The sequence below is a fragment of the Thunnus maccoyii genome, chromosome 19 (genome assembly GCF_910596095.1).
Source record: "Thunnus maccoyii chromosome 19, fThuMac1.1, whole genome shotgun sequence".
Taxonomy (NCBI): domain Eukaryota; kingdom Metazoa; phylum Chordata; class Actinopteri; order Scombriformes; family Scombridae; genus Thunnus; species Thunnus maccoyii.
The window spans coordinates 5,061,008-5,082,307 of NC_056551.1; the positions used below are offsets into that span (position 1 = coordinate 5,061,008).

Consider the following 21,300-nt stretch of genomic DNA (forward strand, 5'->3'; position numbering starts at 1 on the left):
GGAGTTTGACTGTCCAGATGTTTCTTATGTAAAAAATAGTCCTGCCCTTCCTTCAGTGTAATTATAAAGAAGAGCACACACACACACACACACACACACACACACACACACACACACACACACACACACACACACACACACACACACTTCTTAGAGTATTTATGGCCTGATAATAACGGTGCAGCACCAGAATCAGCTGCCTCTGTTATTACTGCTGCTGCCCAGTAATGATGATAAATAGGGACATGTGGCAGTGGTGGAAAGTGACAAATTACATTTAAACAACTGCACTTTGGTACAGTTTTGAGGTACTCGCAATTGCTAAAGTATTCCCATTTGATGTTCCTTCATACTTCTACTTTGCTACCTGTTATAAGTAAGTCATAAGTAATAAAAAGCACCCTTGCCCAATTCAATACACTGATTGATTTTACTAGGTTTTACTACTATAGCCTCACTGGGTCTGATATGAGTAGTAGCTTATGATGGCTAATGTTAGCTTACGTTTGCTTAATATTGCTGTGTAACTGACAATACTAAGTCAGTTTTCTGACTTCATTCCCTCTTCCTGTTTTCTTGGACAGTGTTTCCCTGTTGAGCTGCCGTGGAAGTATAGCAACAAAAAGAGGGACTTTGTCACTAAAAAGACTGTAATGTTAAAAGATATCTTGATTACTTGATTTGACTCATTTGGACGCTGAAGCTTCATATTGGCTTCAGATAAACTTTTAAATATATTTTTGCACAGGAGGACTGTGGATTTTGGCCTCCATCACTTACATTGTAAGTGCATTATGAAGGGATCTTCTAATGGTCAGTATGAACAGAAGGAATGATTAGCGAGAAAAACCTATTTCAATGTACATTTGGGCTCCTGACTGTTTTAAGAAAGACTTCCAAAACTGTGAACCTGTCCTTCAAATCAGCATCTTAGCAAGTAATTTTGGTCTATTATTGACTCCTAAAGGTCTGATTTTACAGGAGTATACTTTACAAGAGGAACAATCTGACAGTGAGATTATTTAAACATTGAGGCAGTTTTTTTTTCCATATTTTCAGTACAAATAAACATGTATCAAGAATTTTTTACAATATAGTGTTATTTATAATTGTGATATATTGTAAATTGTTTATAATAAGTGTAATTTTCCTGATTCTAGTATAGTGTTATGTGCCTTATTCTGTCTTTGTTTCAAGACACTGACACTCATTTATAGAAAGTTCTTATAATAGGTTGACTTTTATTGGAAACAGACTTATTGGTGAGTTTTTTTCACACAAAACAAACCAAAACAAAATATGACTTTTCAGACATGGGACTTTTTTGGGAAAAGCAAAACATTTGATAATCATATAAAATACAGTGTATTGTTACGGGTTAAACTACCCAACTACAACTTTAAAATGCTGCTTACACATGAATGCATCAGTAATGGTATTCCATAATAACATATTCTATATAAGCTTTGAGCCATTCTGCTTGATGAATACTTTTGATACTTTGGCATATTTTGCTGATGATGCTTTCTATATACCTGTACATAAATCTCATGTAATTGTATTTTTTCATCAGGATATTTCTACCTCTAATTAACTAAAGGATCTGAATATTCATTGAAAATATCAGTTTAGGGTTTTTTATTTGAATCTTAAGAGAATATGAGAGGAAATAAAGTTGAGAATAATAGGAGAGAAAGTGCAAAAGAACATAACAGGTGACACTCAGGTTCTGTCTGCACACTGCTGAGCTCAAGCATCCAATGACTGTCCAGTTTTATTAGTGACATGCAAGCAAGATTGTTTTGGCCACAAGTTAACAATACACAGTTTGGATGCTCTGAGTATATTAACTGATTTGGCATGACTGGGTTGGCAAATGTAGAGGCTCAGTGGAGATGGAGGAATGAGTCGGGAGGTTGGAAAAAATATCACACGGAAGCTGGTGTGTAGTTAAGTAAGAAGAGAGGAGGAGAGCGTGGGCAGGAGAGGAGGATTTAATGGGAAAGAGTTTGTGAAAGAGGAAGAATGGGAACAGTTACGACAGGAGAGCAGTGATGACAGGACTGTTATTAAAGCTTCCACTAATAAATGCTCTGCAGCCCATTGAGGAGCAGAGATGAAGACATCAAGATGAACATCAGCATCCATGTGTGTTTTATACACACCCTGTGTTGTTGTATCATTTTATTAGTTTCACATGTTTTTTGAACAATAATTACAGCTTCTGTGATTTTGTATTAAGATAGCTACAGCAGTTACTCTGGATAACACAAAGCTGAGGGTTTCTAAATATTTTCTGCCCTCTGCTGCCATTTTTTCATTCCAATATGATTTTTAATGACTCAAGAAGTTGTCATATGGTTGTTTTGTAAAATGCATGTGTTGTGAGTGAGCTCTGAATAGATGATATATAATTAGTTTTAATCTTTTTTACCCTGATAGCAGTAGGAGGTGCTGTTTGTCCAGCATGTTCCTCTAAAGCTGCAACTTGTAATTATTCTCATTCTTGAATCATCTATCAATAGTTTTTCTCAATTTATGGTTTAATCTATAAGATGTCAGAAAAAATATCCATCACAATTTCTTAGTCCAAGGTGATGTCTTCAATTTGCATGTTTTGGCTGTTCAACCCAATACTCAATTTATAAAGATATAAAACAGAGAAAAACAGCACCTTCTCAAATTTGAGAAGCTGGAACCAAAGAAAGTTTGGCATTTTTGCTTGATAAATGATGATGAACGATTAATCAATTATCAACTTTGTTGTTGTATAACTCATTAATCAATAGGCTAATTGTCTCAGCACTACTTTTGGTCCAAAGGCAAATATCAATTAGATTTTAATTACATTTTTGTGGGTATTCACTGTCCCCTGAGGAGAAATCTTGATGTTTTTTGTGACCTATAACCTTTTATTTTGTGCTACTCTGTTACACTTGTTCCCCTGAAATATCAAATCTAATGGACTGGATATAATGGACTTCACTGACTACATCCCTGCTCCCCAGAGGATAAACCCTTTTGGTTTTAATTAATATGTCAATTGTTATATCATTACATTTATTTAGAAAATCCAACAGTTTCAGAAGTATTCCATGACCCTATCTGCATTTCTAGCAACCCCACATAGAGCCTAAACCCAATGCCCAGTGTCATATGCCATTTTTTTATCATTGTTATCTGAGTTTCCTGCAAATGATCTTCATAGGAACTCACATTTTTCTTTTCACTTTTAATTCACAAAAAAATGTAATACAGTAATCATATTATACAATAAAATTTAGTCAAAAGCATAAAAACTGTTGTTAATTCTTCACCTGAATGCAAACAAACAGTACTGTAAATACTGACTGAGTCAAATGTACAGCCTGAGCTGCAAAGCACAGCGAAATTACACACAAACCCAAACAAACTCCACACAGATAATATTCAACCATAAAAAACTCACTCATAAATCGTGGTTAAAATTGGTCATTGACAGTTTTTCATACACCACATACTATTACGACCACATTTGACCTAATGGAGTTTTTCCAAAAGTTCCAATTGGATTTAGAGCAGCTTTGTTCTGAAATGTTTGCTGTGAGGAAATGTTTTGTTTTGGTTCCTCTACAGGAAGGTCAAAGGTGCAGACCAGCACTTGGAGCAGGTGGGGATCCAGTGCTTTTGGCAGGATGAATACAAGAACTAGAAAACAGATTTCTCCTAACCTCTGCACCATTCAATTTGATATATGCAAAAGACATTTCTTAAAGAAAACAGATTATGCAAAGCCTTAGATGGGAAAAATACACTTTTACAGACTTAATTTGAAAGCAAATGAAAAGAACCTCAGACATTTTCCTCAAATTAGTCTCCTTTCTGTTTTGTTGGAGCTGCTAACAAACAGTAACACTGCCCCTCTGTGTCACTTCAAAATGTCCAAAATGCCTTTGCCTTGTAAACATATGTATGAAAGCAAGCCTTAGTTCTCACTTTTCTGCTCAAAAATGCAAATAAAATGTCTACTGTCAAGTTCCAACTGAAAATTGAAAATGCAATATAGTTTTGTTCTTGGTTTCTATTTTAATATCTTTTCCTTCCTATTTGTCTTCCTCCTTAAAATTTTTATTGCTATTCCTTCATTCTCATTTTCTTTCAGTGCATCACTCACTGTTCTATCAAACCATACAGGAAATACCACAACAGTTATGTGCCATCACAAACCTGTTCAGGATCTCCATTTTGTCTGACTACATATGGCTAATTCTCTACCTCCGCCCGATGTACTGAAGCTTAAAGGATACTTAAAGGCAGGAAATTTGTAGATGAGTGCTTTCTAAGTGCCATAGTGTTGATAATAGACTCTGTATTGCCAGACTGCCAGCTACATTTAGGTTGATAACTGAAAATGTGATATTTCATAGTTTAAGTAAGGAAGTAGTATCTCAGCAGGTGCCTATAAAAACAAACCATTATTAAAAAAAAGTGAACTTTTCAGTCATGATGTTAATCTACTGTAAATTATTTGCACTTTGTGGTCACACAAGTCTTTTTTTCCTTTTTTACAAAGGCTTAGGGTTAAGTTTTGGTCATACTTTTAACCTTTTTTTCCACTGTAAAAACACCTTGTTCCCATAATCCACTCCTTTTTCTAAAAATATCCAGTGAGGTTCATGATCTGGATTGAAAGGCAACCTGAGTAAAAACTGCAATTGTATCTGCTTTCATCTTTTCTAAGCAGCTTGTACAGAAGAAGAAAAAGAAAGAAAGAAAAAAGTTACATTTGCTTTGCATTTTGCAACTGAGTGCAATCAAGCTATCAGGCTACCTGTCACAGTTATATAATCTGACAGTCCTGAACTAATTACCCACACTTTAAACACACTCTGAGCAGAATGGCTCTTTCTGCAGACTTGAGGTCTTTTGGTTTTTGGGGTCATCTCTGGTGTTGGAGGTCCAAAGTTAAGACCTAAGGGTCATACATGGGGTTGGTGAAAGTGTCGAGGTCAGTGTTATCCAGGAGACGACCATAGGATGTACGTCTGGATTGGTAAATAAATAGGAAAAAAATGTGGGAACAGTTGAAAGGAGAAAAAGAAATAAGGTTAGTTAATATAGGACATTTTAATCTTTTACTTCATCAGTTCAGTCATCAGCTGTAGCCTCTTAACATCCACCCCTTTTTTAAATTTTTGCCTATTTGGCATACCCAAATGGAAAAGCTTATAACACAAGAACTGTGAGGCCAAAATTATTAGCATGATTAGCATGTATTAGGCTTCATATGAAAGATAACATGTTCCAGTTTCTGGAAATGTGCTTGTTTAGCATGTGGCTAAAACACAACCAAAACAGGACATGTTTTATGCCAGAACTATGCAAATCACCACATATCTTCTACATCTTGTCAAGCACACCTGGATAAAATTCCAGACCTCTAGGCCTAATCTTAGGGGAGGTTTTTAGTTTGTGGTGTCACTGGTGTCCCCAAACCTCTCCAAAACATCTCCAAGTGACCAAATTGTACCACTTACTATGTACAATGTACTATGTACTTTGTACTCATTACTATGTGATGCTAAGCCACTTACAACTGGCTTAAGTGGGTTGCTGGCAACCCAGTGGATGTTAAGAGGTTAAACTCTGAACACATTGTACATTTAACAATTGAGATACTGGAAGAAGAATTTTCATCATAATGACTGGAGTTTTACAACAACGCAGTCCTCTAAATGTACCTCAATTTGACAAGGAATATATTCTCTAACAAAGATTTTTGGTCAATACTCTTATTTACAAACAGATAATGGGGAATAAAGATATACGAATGACTGCTCTTTTGATTATACAAACATTTAAAACTGCTGGGAAGTCTTAAACAACCCAGTTGGTTGAATTTAATTGGTTGAATGAAGCTGGTTGTGAACAGTTTCATTGAAACGTCTGGGAACTACTTTTTTTAGTAACCAGGACTCTAAAAAAGCATGTCTTTGATTTTTTAAAATGTAATTTTTCAGTGCTGTGAGCTTCACAAAGACAAGATAAAAACCAACCAAACAAACAGAAGAACCCTCAACAAATGAGACGAAAACTATCTGCAGTACGAAAATATGTTTTGTAATTTTGATTAACTATGCTTTTAAAATATTGAGCAAAAAAGTTACTGACTAGTCAGTGAGGCAAAAAGTCATCACATGAGCTTTGAACTTACCTGAACCTGTAGTAGTACAGCCCACCTAACACCACAATGGCAGTTAGGATGACCACACTTACAATGGCTGCAATACGTCCTGGAGAGAGATAGAGAAAGAGGGAGAGGAAATAAGTTTTAAAAACATTTTAGTCCTGCTGACCTGATGCTGTACAAGGTGTTTCAAAGTTCCTAAATTTCCTTCCTAATGTTCTTTCCACTTTTTACATATCATCGTGGTCTGGCAAGGCTTTGGTGAGATTTTTGGGGGCTTGCATTTGACATTTGTTATGTTATAAATATTTGGTTGATATGTTGACAAGTCTTAACTAAGCCTTCCTGTTGGTTTTCAAACTCTTTGGTTACTCTGTGATTAGCCTTTGTCTGTGATTTTCACAAGGTTTCATGTCATATCGTCATCTAAACACGCCTCATAGTTCCCTGATTGGGCTGAACCATACGTGACTAGGCTCGATTGATTATCCTTCTCCACGTGACTGTCTTTAATCTTGTTCACCTGGTGAATATCTTACTCTGTATCAGGTAAGACTTGACTTTACCTCACAATGTCCCATGACCTTAAGATCTTTTTTTTTTTCCAGCAGACCAAACTGACTTTTGAGCTTTATTATTAATTAGTAATCTGCTTGTGGGAACTTGACCGAACACACAGCTCAAAGTCTATTTTTTGTGTCGATGTGAAATCATACTTGTACAGTGAGATGGTAATGTAGCCCAATAAAATGTTGACAGCTTAGGCAGAGTTCAATTAATAAACAGCGTTCTCAGCATCACTTTTTAAGGTCAAAATTCAAGTAATTTATCTCACAGACCATCAAGTTATGGTGGACTGTGTTGACAATAAAAAATATCAGCAGTGAGCTGGGAGGAGCTTCTTCTTACTGGGAGGATGTTGAAACAACAAGGACTTACTCATTGTTGGCTATTTACTGTAGATTATCAATCCTGAACTCACCATGGAACAAAGCTGTTCCATGAATCTTTGAACTCACTTGACGTTGGATTGGTGGAGTGTAAGATAGCACTTTGCAATACACACTCTAGAGGTGGAATTTTAAAGTCACAGTGGTATGTGTGACTTTAAAATTCATTCCTATTCAATTCCAAGTGACACAGACACAACAGCAGACTTACTGTATAATTTACTGTAGCCAGTAAAAGTAATCCATCAGTGTGAATGAGAAGCTACAGTAAAGTTTTGCAAAAGTACATCAGAATGCAAATATTAGATGATTATGTTTAACATTGTAAAGGAAATTCTGTTCCACATTTTCCAAGTTTCTGTCTCCTGTTTACCAAGTTTTTAATCTTTTACAGTCCACAACAAACCAAGATGTTCTGACCAGCTAAAATTATATAATTTAAACCAGTTAAAGAGGACTCCCTGGTGGTATGACCCTCAACTTCAGGTCTTGCCTCATCTCTCTCTACCCTCATTTCAATTTATGTCATCTCTCTACTGTCACTGCCAGATTGAGGCATAAAATGCCCCAAAATACTATAAAAACAGAGGGAGAAACCTGCTAGTCAACTGTCGGGCCAATTGCAGCTGAGTGACGGCTCACTCGGCTGTGTTCTGACACCGGAGGACAGAACCAGCTTTGGGGAAGTGTAGTCAGGCCAATGTTGACGAGTCATTCATCAAAAGTCTGGAATGAGTACAGCGATAAGGTGTGCCAGATTTGAAAAGCTGCTGGACCAAGTCAACGTGATACCAGAGACATAAAAACTCCTCTCAATATAATACTCTCAGTCCGATACATCATCTGGAATCCTGAATTTAAGGGCAGTCTCTTTTTTTAAATGTTGAGGTATTTCAGTCTGGACCAAAGCTGTAGACAGAGCAACATTGCCATCCTTAGAGCCATGACACTAGTGTGGCTAAAAATTAAGGGATGCAAGAAATTAGCAAAACTTAAGTCAAAAAGGTTTCACTTCTTGAAGGTTGGAGGTGTTGCTGGTCTCCTAAAAGTCCCTCCAGATTCAGTTCCTGACTGTTGGTTTCACGTGGTCAAAAAGAGTCACTGCATGACACAGCAATTTCAGCAACACATCTTGACTAAAAGCGGTCAAGGTCAGAAAACCCCACCCTGGCCATAAAAGAGTTGACGTATAATCAGATGTAACAAATACTGATGACGGGAAGGAAGTTATCTTCACATTCCTGCACAAGGAACAAAGTACAAACTTGATTGGAGAAGAGCACGTAATACTTGGAGTTGCAGGGCAGACACATAAGAAGTAGAAAGAATGGGCAGATATAAAGGGCTGTAAAACATGCTTATTGCATCTTGAAAAAATGAAGGTACGGAGATTCCAGGGCCAAAAATGATACATACAGCTCAAAAAACAAGGAACAATCACAGAAAAAAATGTGAAATGTGCAATGAGTGGCTTGTGGTGTCACAATGAATAATATGGTGAGAATGCATGTTATGAAGAAAAGAGGACAGTGGTTCATTTTCACTCATTCAGCTACTGAAGACCTGACAGCAAAGTAAACAAGGAACAGTGAGAGGAAACATTTTCACTTACATATTAACCACAGACTGACAACGCTGAAGGAGGTCAAAGAGGGGGAGGAACAGATACTGTACACTTAGACTCTGCATGCATATGTTTGATCTCTTTAATCAGGGCGGTATGATCACCTTTGTTGGGCTCCTTTAGGTGTAGTGTGTGTGGGGCAACATGTGTTTGTCTGTCCCTAAATGTGAGTGTCTCCTAATGTGACAATTTGCATCAGATTATCGTGAGAAACAAGTATTTTTGAGATAATCTGCAGTTTATTGGCAAACTATTTTGACAATGCTTCTATAAAAAAGTTAATGAGTAACTGACACATCATGAGGCAATGAGTGATTACAGCAGGAGTTTGTTTGTAAGAGTGAGTCCAGAGAGACAGCGTGAAAACGACTCATCACACCGATCTGGTTTGTGTTTGTTGACGAGGTATCATTTCTGGTTATGAGAGAAAGTGCTGAGAGTCAACTGAACAGTCCAACAGGAATTGTTGGGTCTCTCTCTCTGTAAATTGAAGAGTATGGTCTAGACCTGCTCCATGTGTAAAGTGCCCTGAGATGACTTTTGTTGTGATTTGGCGCTATATAAATAAAATTGAATTGAATTGAATTGAATTTCCAGATTCTACTTTAGTTTAAATCTACCTGCCAGATTTTTCCTAGAGCCTAGTCTTGTCTAGAAACACAAAGAGCCGCAGATCAATTAGTGAGCTGACATTTCTGCTCTGTCAGTGCTGAAACTGATACTTGATGCCTATGATTTACTAAGTTGAATGTTGTACTAATAGGGATAATTATGGGATACTTATTCTTACTCGGTTGTCAATATATTTTTCAATATATTGAAAAATATTTAGATTTTTTGGCCATACCGCTCCTCTCTAGCTTCATCGTTGATTTCATTGATAACCACGGCAAAGACAAAGTATATATATATATATATACTTATATATATTCTCCTGTTATTATTCCTGAGTCTGTTCATTGTAAAATAAATATTGAATAGTTAGTCTGTGCATAAACACATTTGACATTATGTTAACACTTTTACTACTGGAACAAATATCAACAAGAAAAAAAACTTTTTGGAGTTGCATACCTGAACTCAGAGCCTTGGACTCCTGTGCCTCATGTACCAGTGTGGTTGTTAAGGCGGTACTGGTGGTGGTCTTGGTGGCTGTAGGGGTGGTGCTGCTGGTTTGGGGGGTGGTGGTGCTGGTGGTTTTGGTTTGGGCAGTGCTGGAGATGGTGCTGGTGTTGGGGGGGATGGTGGTTTTGGTTTGGGCAGTGCTGGAGGTGGTGCTGGTGTTGGGGGGGGTGGTGGTGTCGGTTGGGTCAGTGCTGTTGTTGTCGCTGGTGGTGACGGGGATGGTGGTGCTGGTTGGGTCAGTGCTGTTGTTGTTGCTGGTGGTGTTGGGGGTGGCGGTGGTTTGGGCAGTGCTGCCGATGTCGCTGGTGGTGACGGGGATGGTGGTGCTGGTTGGGTCAGTGCTGTTGTTGTTGCTGGTGGTGTTGGGGGTGGCGGTGGTTTGGGCAGTGCTGCTGATGTAGTTGGTGGTGTCAGGGATGGTGGTGTCGGTTGGGTCAGTGCTGTTGTTGTTGTTGGGGGTGGTGGTGTCGGTTGGGTCAGTGCTGGGAGTGGTGGTTGATGTTGCATTGGTTGAAGTTGTTGAGTAAAGCTCTGATGTAGGGTCCTGGGTCTGATAAGTGATAGATGTGGAGAGGGTTTCAGTTTGTGATGAAGCTGTTGAGTCTGTAGTTTTGTCCTCAGTGCTGGCTGTCGCTTGCGTGTTTTGTGTAACTGCAGAGGTGGAAGTTGTTTTGTTGTTTGGCTGCGTTGGACTCTTCACAGTTGTGGGCTGGAGGGGTCGTTCTGTTGTTGAGGAGGATGATGTTAGTGTGTTGGGTGCCTCTGCTGTCAGTTCTGTTATTGCACAGCACAATAGTAGACCTGCAATTCAAGAAAAAAAGATGTTACTGTCAAAGTTTATCTTAAGTGCATTCCCTCAACAACGTGTTTCAACACATATAAGACCGTATATTGTTGTTTCTCTGATCAGCTCCTTTTTATGCTCCCTACAGTCTTTAAGGAGACCATAGTGGAATCATCAGAGCCATATCATTTTTCTTGTTGTTTTTCATAGGCCACTCAGTCTAATTTTGTTTGTTTTATTTGATTGGTATTGAAGTTTATCGCTCTAACTTGTTGCGTTGTTGTGCTGTTGTTGTATTTTGTATATTTTTGCAAACATTTTGTTGGACCTCCTTAGAAACGAGGTACATCTTAATGGATTTATCTTAATTAACAACCAATTTTGTACAGCAAGAGTTTGCACTTGAAATCTATATGCAATGACTCGTTTGTCATTTTGGACAGGGTTTGAGATGTTAATCTGCAAATCAGTCTCACATCAAAATGTATAATAGCTACGTTGGTCCACAGTGCAAATGTATTAGTTTTACAATTACGGCATCCACATCATGTGACTGTCAAGTTTCTGTCCGTGGAAAAAAAAGACTGACATTTCTTTTATTCTCAGTTAACTTAAAACGAACCCTTTATATCTACATAGGGAGCGGGTCCTCTTCCATGGAGCCTGCCATGTTGCAGCACATGTTTCTACAGTAGCCTAGAATAGACAAACCAAACACTGGCCCTAGAGAGGGCCTTTTGCTTTTTTCACTAGTTTCATGTTCAACCACTGTTTTGAGTTGTCCGCCATCGGCGGGCTTCATTCCATTTCAAATTGCTGCCGGTTGCCCCCAACTCAAATCCAAACATCACTATCACTGTTAAGAAAAGGCACTTTATAGCCTGTGATTGTAAAATGTGAAGTTGCTCATTTAATTTTATATTTCCAAGAATATGTGGCTGAGGATATTTAATATGAAATCATCTTTCATAAAACATAGTGTCTTCCTCATTTAGTATTGAGCCACTTCATCTAATAAAGCACTCCAACGTTTTGTGTGTGTGTGTGCATCAAATCTTGTACAATTGCTACATAAACGGGATGAAGACGGGGTTATCAAACTGGACTTTACATTTCACATCCCTCATTTAATCCCTGCACTTGTCACTTTCATATATTTCATCAAACTGGACTGTTACATAATTTAGTTATTTATGTACCTTCCACATTTAATTTTTGCTCTTGTCACCTTCATATATTTAATACACTTAATTTCTTCATCCATAGAGCAGTCCATATTTCCTTTGTACAGTCAATATTTTATTTCAAGTTCTATATCCCATTTCAAAACTATTACTATTCCATAAGAAATAGGATCCATTTAGGATATTATGGAACTTTTAAAAAAAATGAAACTATTAATTTGTGACTCATTTTTAAAGCTTTACATGGATTTGGGACTGAGAGACATAGATGGGGTAGGGAAATCAGAAAGTAGAGTAGTTGAGAGAGTTGAGAGACAGACTAACACATTGTTGGTTTGGGTCTTTACATGGGATTTGTTCTTAATAGGAAAAATATAGAATAATGCCAGTCGTATCCCTTAACAGTGCAGTCTGTCTGCATTTCAGTAGCTGGGACTTAAAAAAATAGCTTCACCAACGTTTGATGTCACTCTCAGAACAAATATAAGACCTAAGAGGCTTACAATTAAGTCTTTACAGAATTATCTAAGTTAGTTACAATTCTCTTAGATAGTCTCCTAGATGACTTTCACACTGAATAAGCTGAAAGTTATCTAAGCAGGAGTGCTTGGAAGCAGAGTTTTTTCATCAGTGGTTTAGTGAACAGGAAGTCAACACAGAGATCTGGTATGATGCGTTCAAGGTTTTCTCGTCTTCACAGTACTCTGGTGACAGTCTTTTAAATTTAGTATTTTATTTTATTAAGGACCAGAAAGAAAGTCACTGCATGATTCTAACATACTGCAAATTAATAAAAAAGCAGGGATTTTCAGCATCAGACTGTGACAGAAAATCAAGCTCTCCCAGAAAAATTAACTGAAAAAGGAACCATGAGTTATTCTACTGACACATTTTCCTATGACGTGAGACTTCAGTCAAACGTTGGCCGCAGGTTTCTATACAGCACAGCGTTCTTCAGAGAATCAACGTTAAAAACAGATAAAAGGTTTCCTGCCTCTGAGCTTTGGTGACACGTATATCTGTTTAATCATAGGAATGCATTTATGTCAACACCAGTGGAAATATCTTATGTACTAAAACTTCTCACTTGTAAAAAAACAAATGAAACTTTACTGGATTTAAACCACTGAAAGGCTACCTTTATACTTTTTTGCATTGTAAGCAATCACATAGACTGTTGTTGGCATATTATGTTAATACAGGTGATTTTATGAAAATTAAAACACGTCAGCATGCTTTATTCACTAAATGTTTTCGGCTATCTCACCTTCATCAGGATGGTGACAGGTGATCTCTCCTACAATATTATTATAATTGTATATATTGTGTATAAAAAAACATTTTTTCTGCTCAGAACTAGCTTGCGTGTGATTTGATAGTTTGGTTCAGCTGAATTCTCCTGCCCCTTCTGACAGACATTTACAATAAAGGACATTAATTCTACATAAACAGAGACAGAGAGGAATCGTATTTAAAGGCTCATCTCTAGGTGAAACAGATGTCAGAGTTTACTTACATGTTGTCAGAGTTTGCAGGCTGACCCTCATCATCGTGTGCCTGTGCTGTAGAGTCTCCAGAAACACTTGTGTAGCTGCAGCTCTGCGCTCTCCGCTCCCTGTAGACAGCTGTAGTGTGTCTGGCTGCCGTTGACTGTAGGTGACTGATTATGAGAGCCTGGGGGCGAGGCTACATGAGTCACATTGAAAACCTTACAGGGAGGCCCGGACATGGTATGAGATGTTGTAATGAAGACTTAACACCTTCAGACCATAGGAAGTGGCATATAGGCTAGGTGACAAAATGTATGGGTACTACTTCTGGAAGGGCTTGAAGTAAATTCTGTGGTACTTTAAGTTTACAGTGAGCTCATAGTATCCAATATATATCACTGTATAGTGAGTACTGTAGCTCTTTATATGTTTGTATATATAGTTTTCCTGTGATGGCAGTTTTGCTGTAATGAAATATTAACAAACAGGGCTGTAGTTTTCTTATAGCCTTGTTTCTCATTATGGGATTTGTTGTAATTAAATATTGTCTATATCAATATTTATTTTGTTCTTTTATATATATATATATATTTGGTTTATATGCATGTGACTTATTAGATTATCAATGAGGGACATCTTAGTTGTAATAATTATTACACACCAGCAGACAGTAGCACATACATTCAAAATGTGGCCCGATGCTTCCAAACCACCAAAGAGATTTAAAAATAACTTGTAGGATTACAGTCCACAGGTAAACACAATAAAGGAAAAGAAAAGGTAGAATTATTCAGAAGTATTATTGTGGCCTTTTCGAGTGATTCAATATGTGTGTGTGTGTTTTTTTTTTTTATAGATTTCCTCTAGGTTTTATCTTGCACAAGCATACACACTGCCTGCCTCTGCCTCTACAGATGGCAGTGTCACTGTTTGTCGGTTGGTTGGTCCACCACTTTGGTCCTGACTAAACCTCAACTATTATTAGATGAACTGCCATGAAATTATTCCCAGAGGGTGAATCCTAACAACTTTGGTGATCCCCTGACTTTTCATCTAGCGCCACCAGCAGGTCACAGTTTTCACTTATCAAGTATAATGTCTCATCATCCAATAGACTGACTGGCACAAAATTTCTTACAAACATTCATCTTTTGGACTCTACTGAATGGATTCCTATGAAATTTGAGATTCTATAGTAGAATGGTGAACATTGTGAACATTATACCTGCCAAACATTAGCATTTAGCTCAAAGCACTGCATCCTTACTGGGAATCCATATCAAAAGTGAGATGTAGTCAGCATGTGAGTGCTACTGAAACATCAATCTGTTCAATCCACAGCAATCAAGCTGAAAGGACAGTGGCCAGTCAAACTGTGGCTGACTGATATTATAAATGTACTGGACAAAAAAGGTTTTTAAGTAGGCTGCATGAGGATTATGCAGGAAGCAGAGCATTAAAAAATCTGTGTATCATGTTGTGACACATGGTCAGTGTGGATTGATACATTTCATAAAATGGTAATGTATCTGTTCTAGTAACCAACACTTTCCATATGTATTGGCCACTAGACTTGTTAGACTAAAAGCTTTTGCCTTTGGATCAACTTACCTGAGGAATTCTGGCTGACAGAGACAGTGCCTTTATTTAAAGTGCTGCTGTTGATGCTGCTGCTAGCTGTGGTGGCTGTGATGGCGACTGGTGTAGACAGGGTCCAATTTGTTGGGTCAGATCTTTTTGTAAAAAATTACATAATTTGTCTGTTCTTATGAGTATTTACTATCAGATTATCTGTTTTTGTATCTTAACACTTTGTAAACTTTTCTGTGATGTGCTATTTAAATTAAGCTTATAATTCTTTTTAGTTAATGTTAAGTACACTTGCCTGTTCCCTTTACATTTTTTACACAGGGTTTGAGAATCTCTTCAGTGTTTTCTCGAAGAGTGTGCTTTAGTCTGCCTTTAAATACCCACTGAGAACCTGGAACCTTTTTGGGAACCATTGTACAGTTTGAGATGCAATGAAATTTGTAGCCATGTGGTCCATAATTTCGCAATTACCCGGAATACCACCAACTCAACATGTATAATTAGTACCTGTTTAATAAGTAACTTTGACATGTGATATGCATGTTGTTTAAACCTAGAATATGTTTTGTTTCTGTTATAGAATGAATTGAAATCTACTATATTGCAAATCTTAAATTTAGTGGTTTAATGTTTCTTTGAAGGACTCTTTCAGATTCCCAGATTTATTTTGTAACTGTTTGGGTCATCCAGTAGCATATGTGACTCTGAGATAAGTACTCTGAGTTTCTGTTTCCTGAAAATGGTGCATTTACCCGGAATCCCACAAACAGAATTTAAAATGAGACTGCAGATTTATTGCTGATTGTGGTCCAATGTTGAATGTGTGATGTTATACTGAAGAAGTTGTTTTATCCAGCCAGTTTTATCTTTTTAAAAAATACTGAGCCATTGATCTAATTCAACTTTTCCCCAATGAAAATGAAAGATGAGAAATCCCAATCACATTGTTAATTAAATATATTGTTATTTGAAGATGAACAATATTAAATAGAAAAACTAAATAAAAAAAAAGATAATAACAAATAATCCTGAAATAAATCATTCTGCATTGTAAACAACTGAAATCAGTTCATCTGTCCATTTATTTATTTATTTTTACAAATTGCAAGGCTAAGAATGAGATCAAATATTAAAAAGTGTTCTGTATAACTTTGTTGTCAATATTTTGTTCAGTTCATCTAGAAACTTAAGAGGTGATCCGCATTAATGCAACAGAAAATTACATTGTAAATTGATACAATAATCTTACCCAGTTGCACAGGATTTTGTTTGTAAAATATCAGATTTTGCAGCTGACAATTTCCTGGTTGATTCTCATTTCTTGTACATTTCCCCCCATTTTAATTGTTCACAATAAAGATGAACTTGTTTTGTCCTTTTTCTCTGGTCGAGTGACACTGTCTATGAATAACAGTGGTTGGTGTAAATACATTAATCTGGGATGTTTCCTGGAACAATAAAAATATCTTCTTTAGCTGGCTGTTTCTTAAGGAATAAAAAACAGATTTCAATGCTCGGCTTCAACTGTAACAACATACCGAGATGAACATTCAAGTATGGGTGGTTAGAATTTGTGGGCAGACCCTCATCACTTTGTGCCAGTATATTTTCCCAAATTGTAAGCCTGTCAAGCTGCATGCAACCTCTGTGCTCTCTGCTCCCTGTGGATAGCAGCAGTGTGTCTGGCTGATTGTGACTGTAGGCAACTGATTATAAGAGCCTGATGGTGAGGCCAAATGATGGAGGAGGACTGACCATGTCATGTTGCGCTGGGATTAAGGCCGCCTTCTTTTGCCAAGGAGCAGAATTTTTAATTAAATACAAAAAATATTTTAAAACATATTTATAAAATGTTATAGATCTCAGAACCCTTGGAAGGAGAACTTAAAGGTTTCATTTGGCCTTTGCCCAGACGAAATATCAGAAAGGTTCCTACAAGTTGTCCGGCAGACATCTCTCTCAGGACGATGGTTTTTCCAATGCACCTGTCTTTCAGGACTTTCACATGAGCAAGCAGATGGATGCTTTTTATGTGTTTGCTTTCATCTCAAAGTGTGCCAGCATTAGCACCAGTCTCCCAACACTTGATCTAACAATGTCCCAAAAACCACCTACACTGGCTAATGACATGTTTAGTCTCACTGTCTTGTCAATCAATACAAATCTTGATTTGGTATTAGTGGTCCTCCTACTCCTCTGGCAGGTTGTTTCATGGTCCTGAGGCCCTGTTGTTATAGTTGTAGACTGGAGTATGGAATCATCATAAGTACTCTACCTTGAGATCTGAGGTTGCATCAATGCTCAGGTGACTAAAACCTCAGAAACTGAGATCAGATCATGTTATGTCTTCAAGCCTAAATCTTAAAATTAGCCCAAAAATTAACAGGTCAGCAGTGAAGAGATGCTGTGTTGTGTGTCAGCTTTTTAAATTTGGTTTAAAGTGTCAGAATGAAACTGAATTTTGTCTGAAAGCTGAAAAGACAGAGTGACAGCGGTGTGAACGCAGAGATATGGAAACATGAGTTTCCACCTCAGTGTCACTGAATGATAAATCCACTTTAATATGGGAAAACTGAAACACTTTTTTGGGCCATTTGATAGCTGGAAGGTCAAGATCAAATATTGCAACTAAGTGTCTAACAGCAGTTTTATGTTAAGGTGGTTTGGGGAATTCCAGGACTTGATGAGCTCCAAGATATTTCAGTTGCTTCAATCCTTAAAATAAATGTGTACATTACGTTGTGTATGATCTGTGTATCAGTGCTGGGAAGTAACTTAATAATATGTTACATTTATGCAATTCCTTTTTTCAGTAAAAAGTGTAAGGGATTATAATTTGGAATTTAGGAATTACATTACAGTTACTAATCCCAGTAATTTTTACTTTGACAGTTTTGGGGTTGATTTGTTTGTTGTCTTACAGGCAGTTTGATGGTCAATATGAGTTTTGTCTGTCTGCATTCAGTTGACAGACTGGTCCAGGATGTGTTATCTTAACACAGGAGCTTGAGGTGGCTAGTCTACCTAAAGAGGAGAAAGTTGCATATATATGTGATGTGTTAGCTGGCTTGCTAGTAAATACATTCAGGACTCACCTGGTTTCAGAGTTAGAGTCGCTTGTTTTTTTCAGAAGATGGGCCTCTGGAGCGGTTTGTGCAGTCATCAGGGCTAACCTGACTGTTAATGGATTATTCTGTGACATGTGACACATGGTCTGTGTGTGCGCCTCTGCCAACTAAAGCCATGCAAATTGGGGTTTTGGAGATCTCTGTAATGTTTATGGACCAATCTCAGAGCTGGAATGTGGAAAAAAAAGATATTCAGACCTGTGTTCACCTAGTTAACATAACTACTGTACATTTTTCATAAAAGAATGGAAAACTATAGTAAATCGAGAGCAGGTGTTATTGAATCATTTGCACAAACTGTCTTTTCTTTTCTCCAAGACACGTCCAGGGCTTTGTAAAAGCATGCCAAGAGCAGTGAATGAAGACAGAAAACAATTGATCACCTCTATTATTGTGCACGATTATTGTTATTGAATTTTTGTTTCAGTGTGTTTTGTAATTTTTACTCATTTATAGGTTTTTCAATATTTTGGTTTCAGTGTTTCAGAAAGTGGTCCCATGGTCTGGATTAATCTATTAGTTTAAAGCCTCAGACTCCGTGCAGATTCACCCTGTGCATGTTTTCATTTCATGCTCAAATCCTTTAGTTGGTTTTAGTTTGTGGTGACCAATTGTTATATTGTAATTGTAGTATTGTTATTAGTGATTTAATTATCAAACTGTGGCTTATTTTTGTCTGTAGTTATCATAATAAACCAGCAGAGAGCAGCACATTCACTTACAATGTGGCTTTTTGTTCCAAAGTCAGTGACAAAAAGGGAGATTTAAAACACAGCAGTGTTGGTCTCTATAGTGTTCACCCTTCCTGAGGGTGAACGCTCACAGTATGTTTTAGTAATACCACAGATAAAAACAGGATTCAGTATTATAATGATACTTTTCACAAGTCCCAGTAGCTAAATAATAGTAAAATTACACACAGGATCACAAACAAATGTAAAACTGTACATCACTATTGGTTGATTACAATGTTTTGTTTTTTTTATCAGATCAGCTTCGTCTAAATTTATGGATGAGGCTCCTCAGCATCATAGATGATCATAGAGGCAGCCCTCTCTCCTTAAAATGACATTTATCAACTGTGAAACAGCAAATACATTTTTAGAGAAACATAATGCCAGTGGATTATGTTTTTTATCAGTATAATAAGGAAAAGTTTTTAATGAATGTATCCACAAAGTGTCAAAATAGTCAATGTGTCTACAAAATGTTCACTGACGAGGTCCAGTAAAGTCTGTGCATACAGTAACAACTAAAACATGATCACCTGGGTGTGATTAGAGCTGCAACAGTAAGTCAATTAAATGATTAGTTGATCAACAGAAAATGATCGTTATTAGATTGATCAACAATGAAAATAATTGTTAGTTGCAGACCTAGATGTGAGTTTGGTCGCTAATGTCTCAAAACAGGTTGCCTACCTGCATGTTACATCACAACCACTTATTATTGTCTAAATAACAGAACGGTAAACAAAGATTGTCTGGTTCCAGCGTCTGAAAAGTAAACCAGGATTTTCTGCTTAGCTTTGTTTACTATCACTGGAAACTGAATATCTTTGGGTTTTGGACTGTCAAGACATTTGAAGATGTCACCTTGGGCTCTGTGTACTTGTGATGGGCGTTTTCACAATTTTCTTGCATCCTATTGATTGAAAAAATAATCAATAATGGAAATATTTATTAAATATAACCGTAGTTTTCAGATTTTGCCAGCAAAATGTTGTTTCTCTCTGTGCTTCATTGGAAGCATTTGCCCTCAGTTCTTACACTTAAGTTGAAGCAGGCTTTGTGAGTCAGCATGAATAAGACCTGCACTAAAATCCTGATATGCACAGTAATGTTATGACATTTATGCTGAGGGTCAGTATTGTTTTCACTGATAAAGGCCAGTATTAAGAGGTTTAAACACACCTCAGTGGGAGATGAGAATAATGGACACTTCATGCAATAACCTCGCTGTGACAAACTCCCGCTGCTCCCGCCTAATTAATCGGCCTTGCTGGTTTGCAAAACAAATGAGGACGACTGAGACCACTGTAGAGGGAAGGGCAGTGAGGGAGGGGCTGGCATGAATGAATAAAAAGACCTACACTTCTCTAATATTTTAGAAATCATTTTACATTTATTTCTACTTTATATCGACAGCATCAGGGCTTTGTCGCATTGATATCACAGAGAAGCAGAAAGGGGGGAGTTAAGTGATCTTTTACCACAGTTTGACACAGGTGGACATTTGGGTTTTGTGCAGGTTGAACCCACGCAGTCATTATAACCTTTTTTTTTTAAAGAACTTTTTACTTTATGCAACACAAGAGGCGTGTTGCTGCTGCTAAATACAAAGAAGGTAAAACATTAAAGGGATTTTTCAGGTGCCACTTCATCAATAGAATAATGGGGGTAATTATCCCTGGAGTGGAGAAAGGTCTGTGATTTAAATGGACTGTTTGATTGGGGCTGGAGTTTATCCACCACTAGATTAAGTCCAGGATAGAGGTGTCTATCTGTGTGTTTGTGTATGTGTGTGTATGTTTCTGTGTGTATGTACACTAAAATTTACAAGAGTTGGACAAAATAAATTGTAAATGATAATTTTTCTATCCCTGCAGCTTTAAAATATAAAGCTTGTCCTTAAGCTGCCTAAAGTCATTAAAATCAAAAGTAGTCATCCTCTGGGGAACATGAATATGCTTAGTGAATCTCATGAGAATCTGAATACTAGATACTGAATATTTTATAAGCCTTCACAGTATGTACATTATATGACATTTTGACCTGAGGGCGGTGCTAGAGAAAAGTTCATGTGGTGTGGAAAATGTAAAAAGTTCATCCTCTGGGGGGCAGGATTATCAAAAGCATATGAAAATGGGGCCATTATTTTCTGAGAAACAGTGTTATGGGCCAGGAAAATTTAGGATTTGTTGCTTAATATCTTTGAAATGATGTGCCCTTTATGTAGCGAGGCAGAAACTAAGGCTGTGGAGGTCGGGTAATGGATGGGTGTTTTGGAGTTTGCTTCCTGTCCTAGACCTGCAATTTGATTCCTCCCCAACCTCAACCAATTTAGTATTTTAAGCCTTTCTTATAGAGAGTAGAGTGAGATGACAGGAAATGAGGGAGAGAGACCGGGGACACTGCGGTTCATGGTGGGAGACTAAACCCTTAAGCCGCAGGGGTGCCAAAGCAGAAAGAATTTTATTAAACTTTGGAATTGAAACTTAAAAAAAATATTATCGTTGAGCATAGTACCGGGTTGTGTA

General features: G+C 37.3%; 2 protein-coding genes across 4 annotated transcripts in view; one reads left to right on the forward strand and one right to left on the reverse strand.

The window, feature by feature from the left end:
* LOC121885203 (inverted formin-2) overlaps positions 1-21,300 on the forward strand; it is an 83,592-nt gene that overhangs the window by 19,888 nt on the left and 42,404 nt on the right. The gene's annotated exons all lie outside the window — the stretch shown is intronic.
* Positions 2,768-13,495, reverse strand: parm1 (prostate androgen-regulated mucin-like protein 1). Its single transcript, XM_042394418.1, has 4 exons — positions 13,350-13,495; positions 9,815-10,666; positions 6,194-6,272; positions 2,768-5,024 (listed from the first exon to the last, which is right to left on the reverse strand). Exons 1-4 carry the CDS (start codon positions 13,381-13,383, stop codon positions 4,952-4,954), a joined length of 1,038 nt encoding a protein of 345 aa, XP_042250352.1. The 5' UTR covers positions 13,384-13,495; the 3' UTR covers positions 2,768-4,951.

Coding starts and splice junctions, on each gene's coding strand:
- parm1 (XM_042394418.1), bottom strand. CDS start 13,383: ATGATGAGGGTCAGCCTGCAAACTCTGACAACAT. Junction 10,667..13,349: donor CCTGCAAACTCTGACAACAT/GTAAGTAAACTC, acceptor CTTGAATTGCAG/GTCTACTATTGTGCTGTGCA. Junction 6,273..9,814: donor GTCCAAGGCTCTGAGTTCAG/GTATGCAACTCC, acceptor ATCTCTCTCCAG/GACGTATTGCAGCCATTGTA.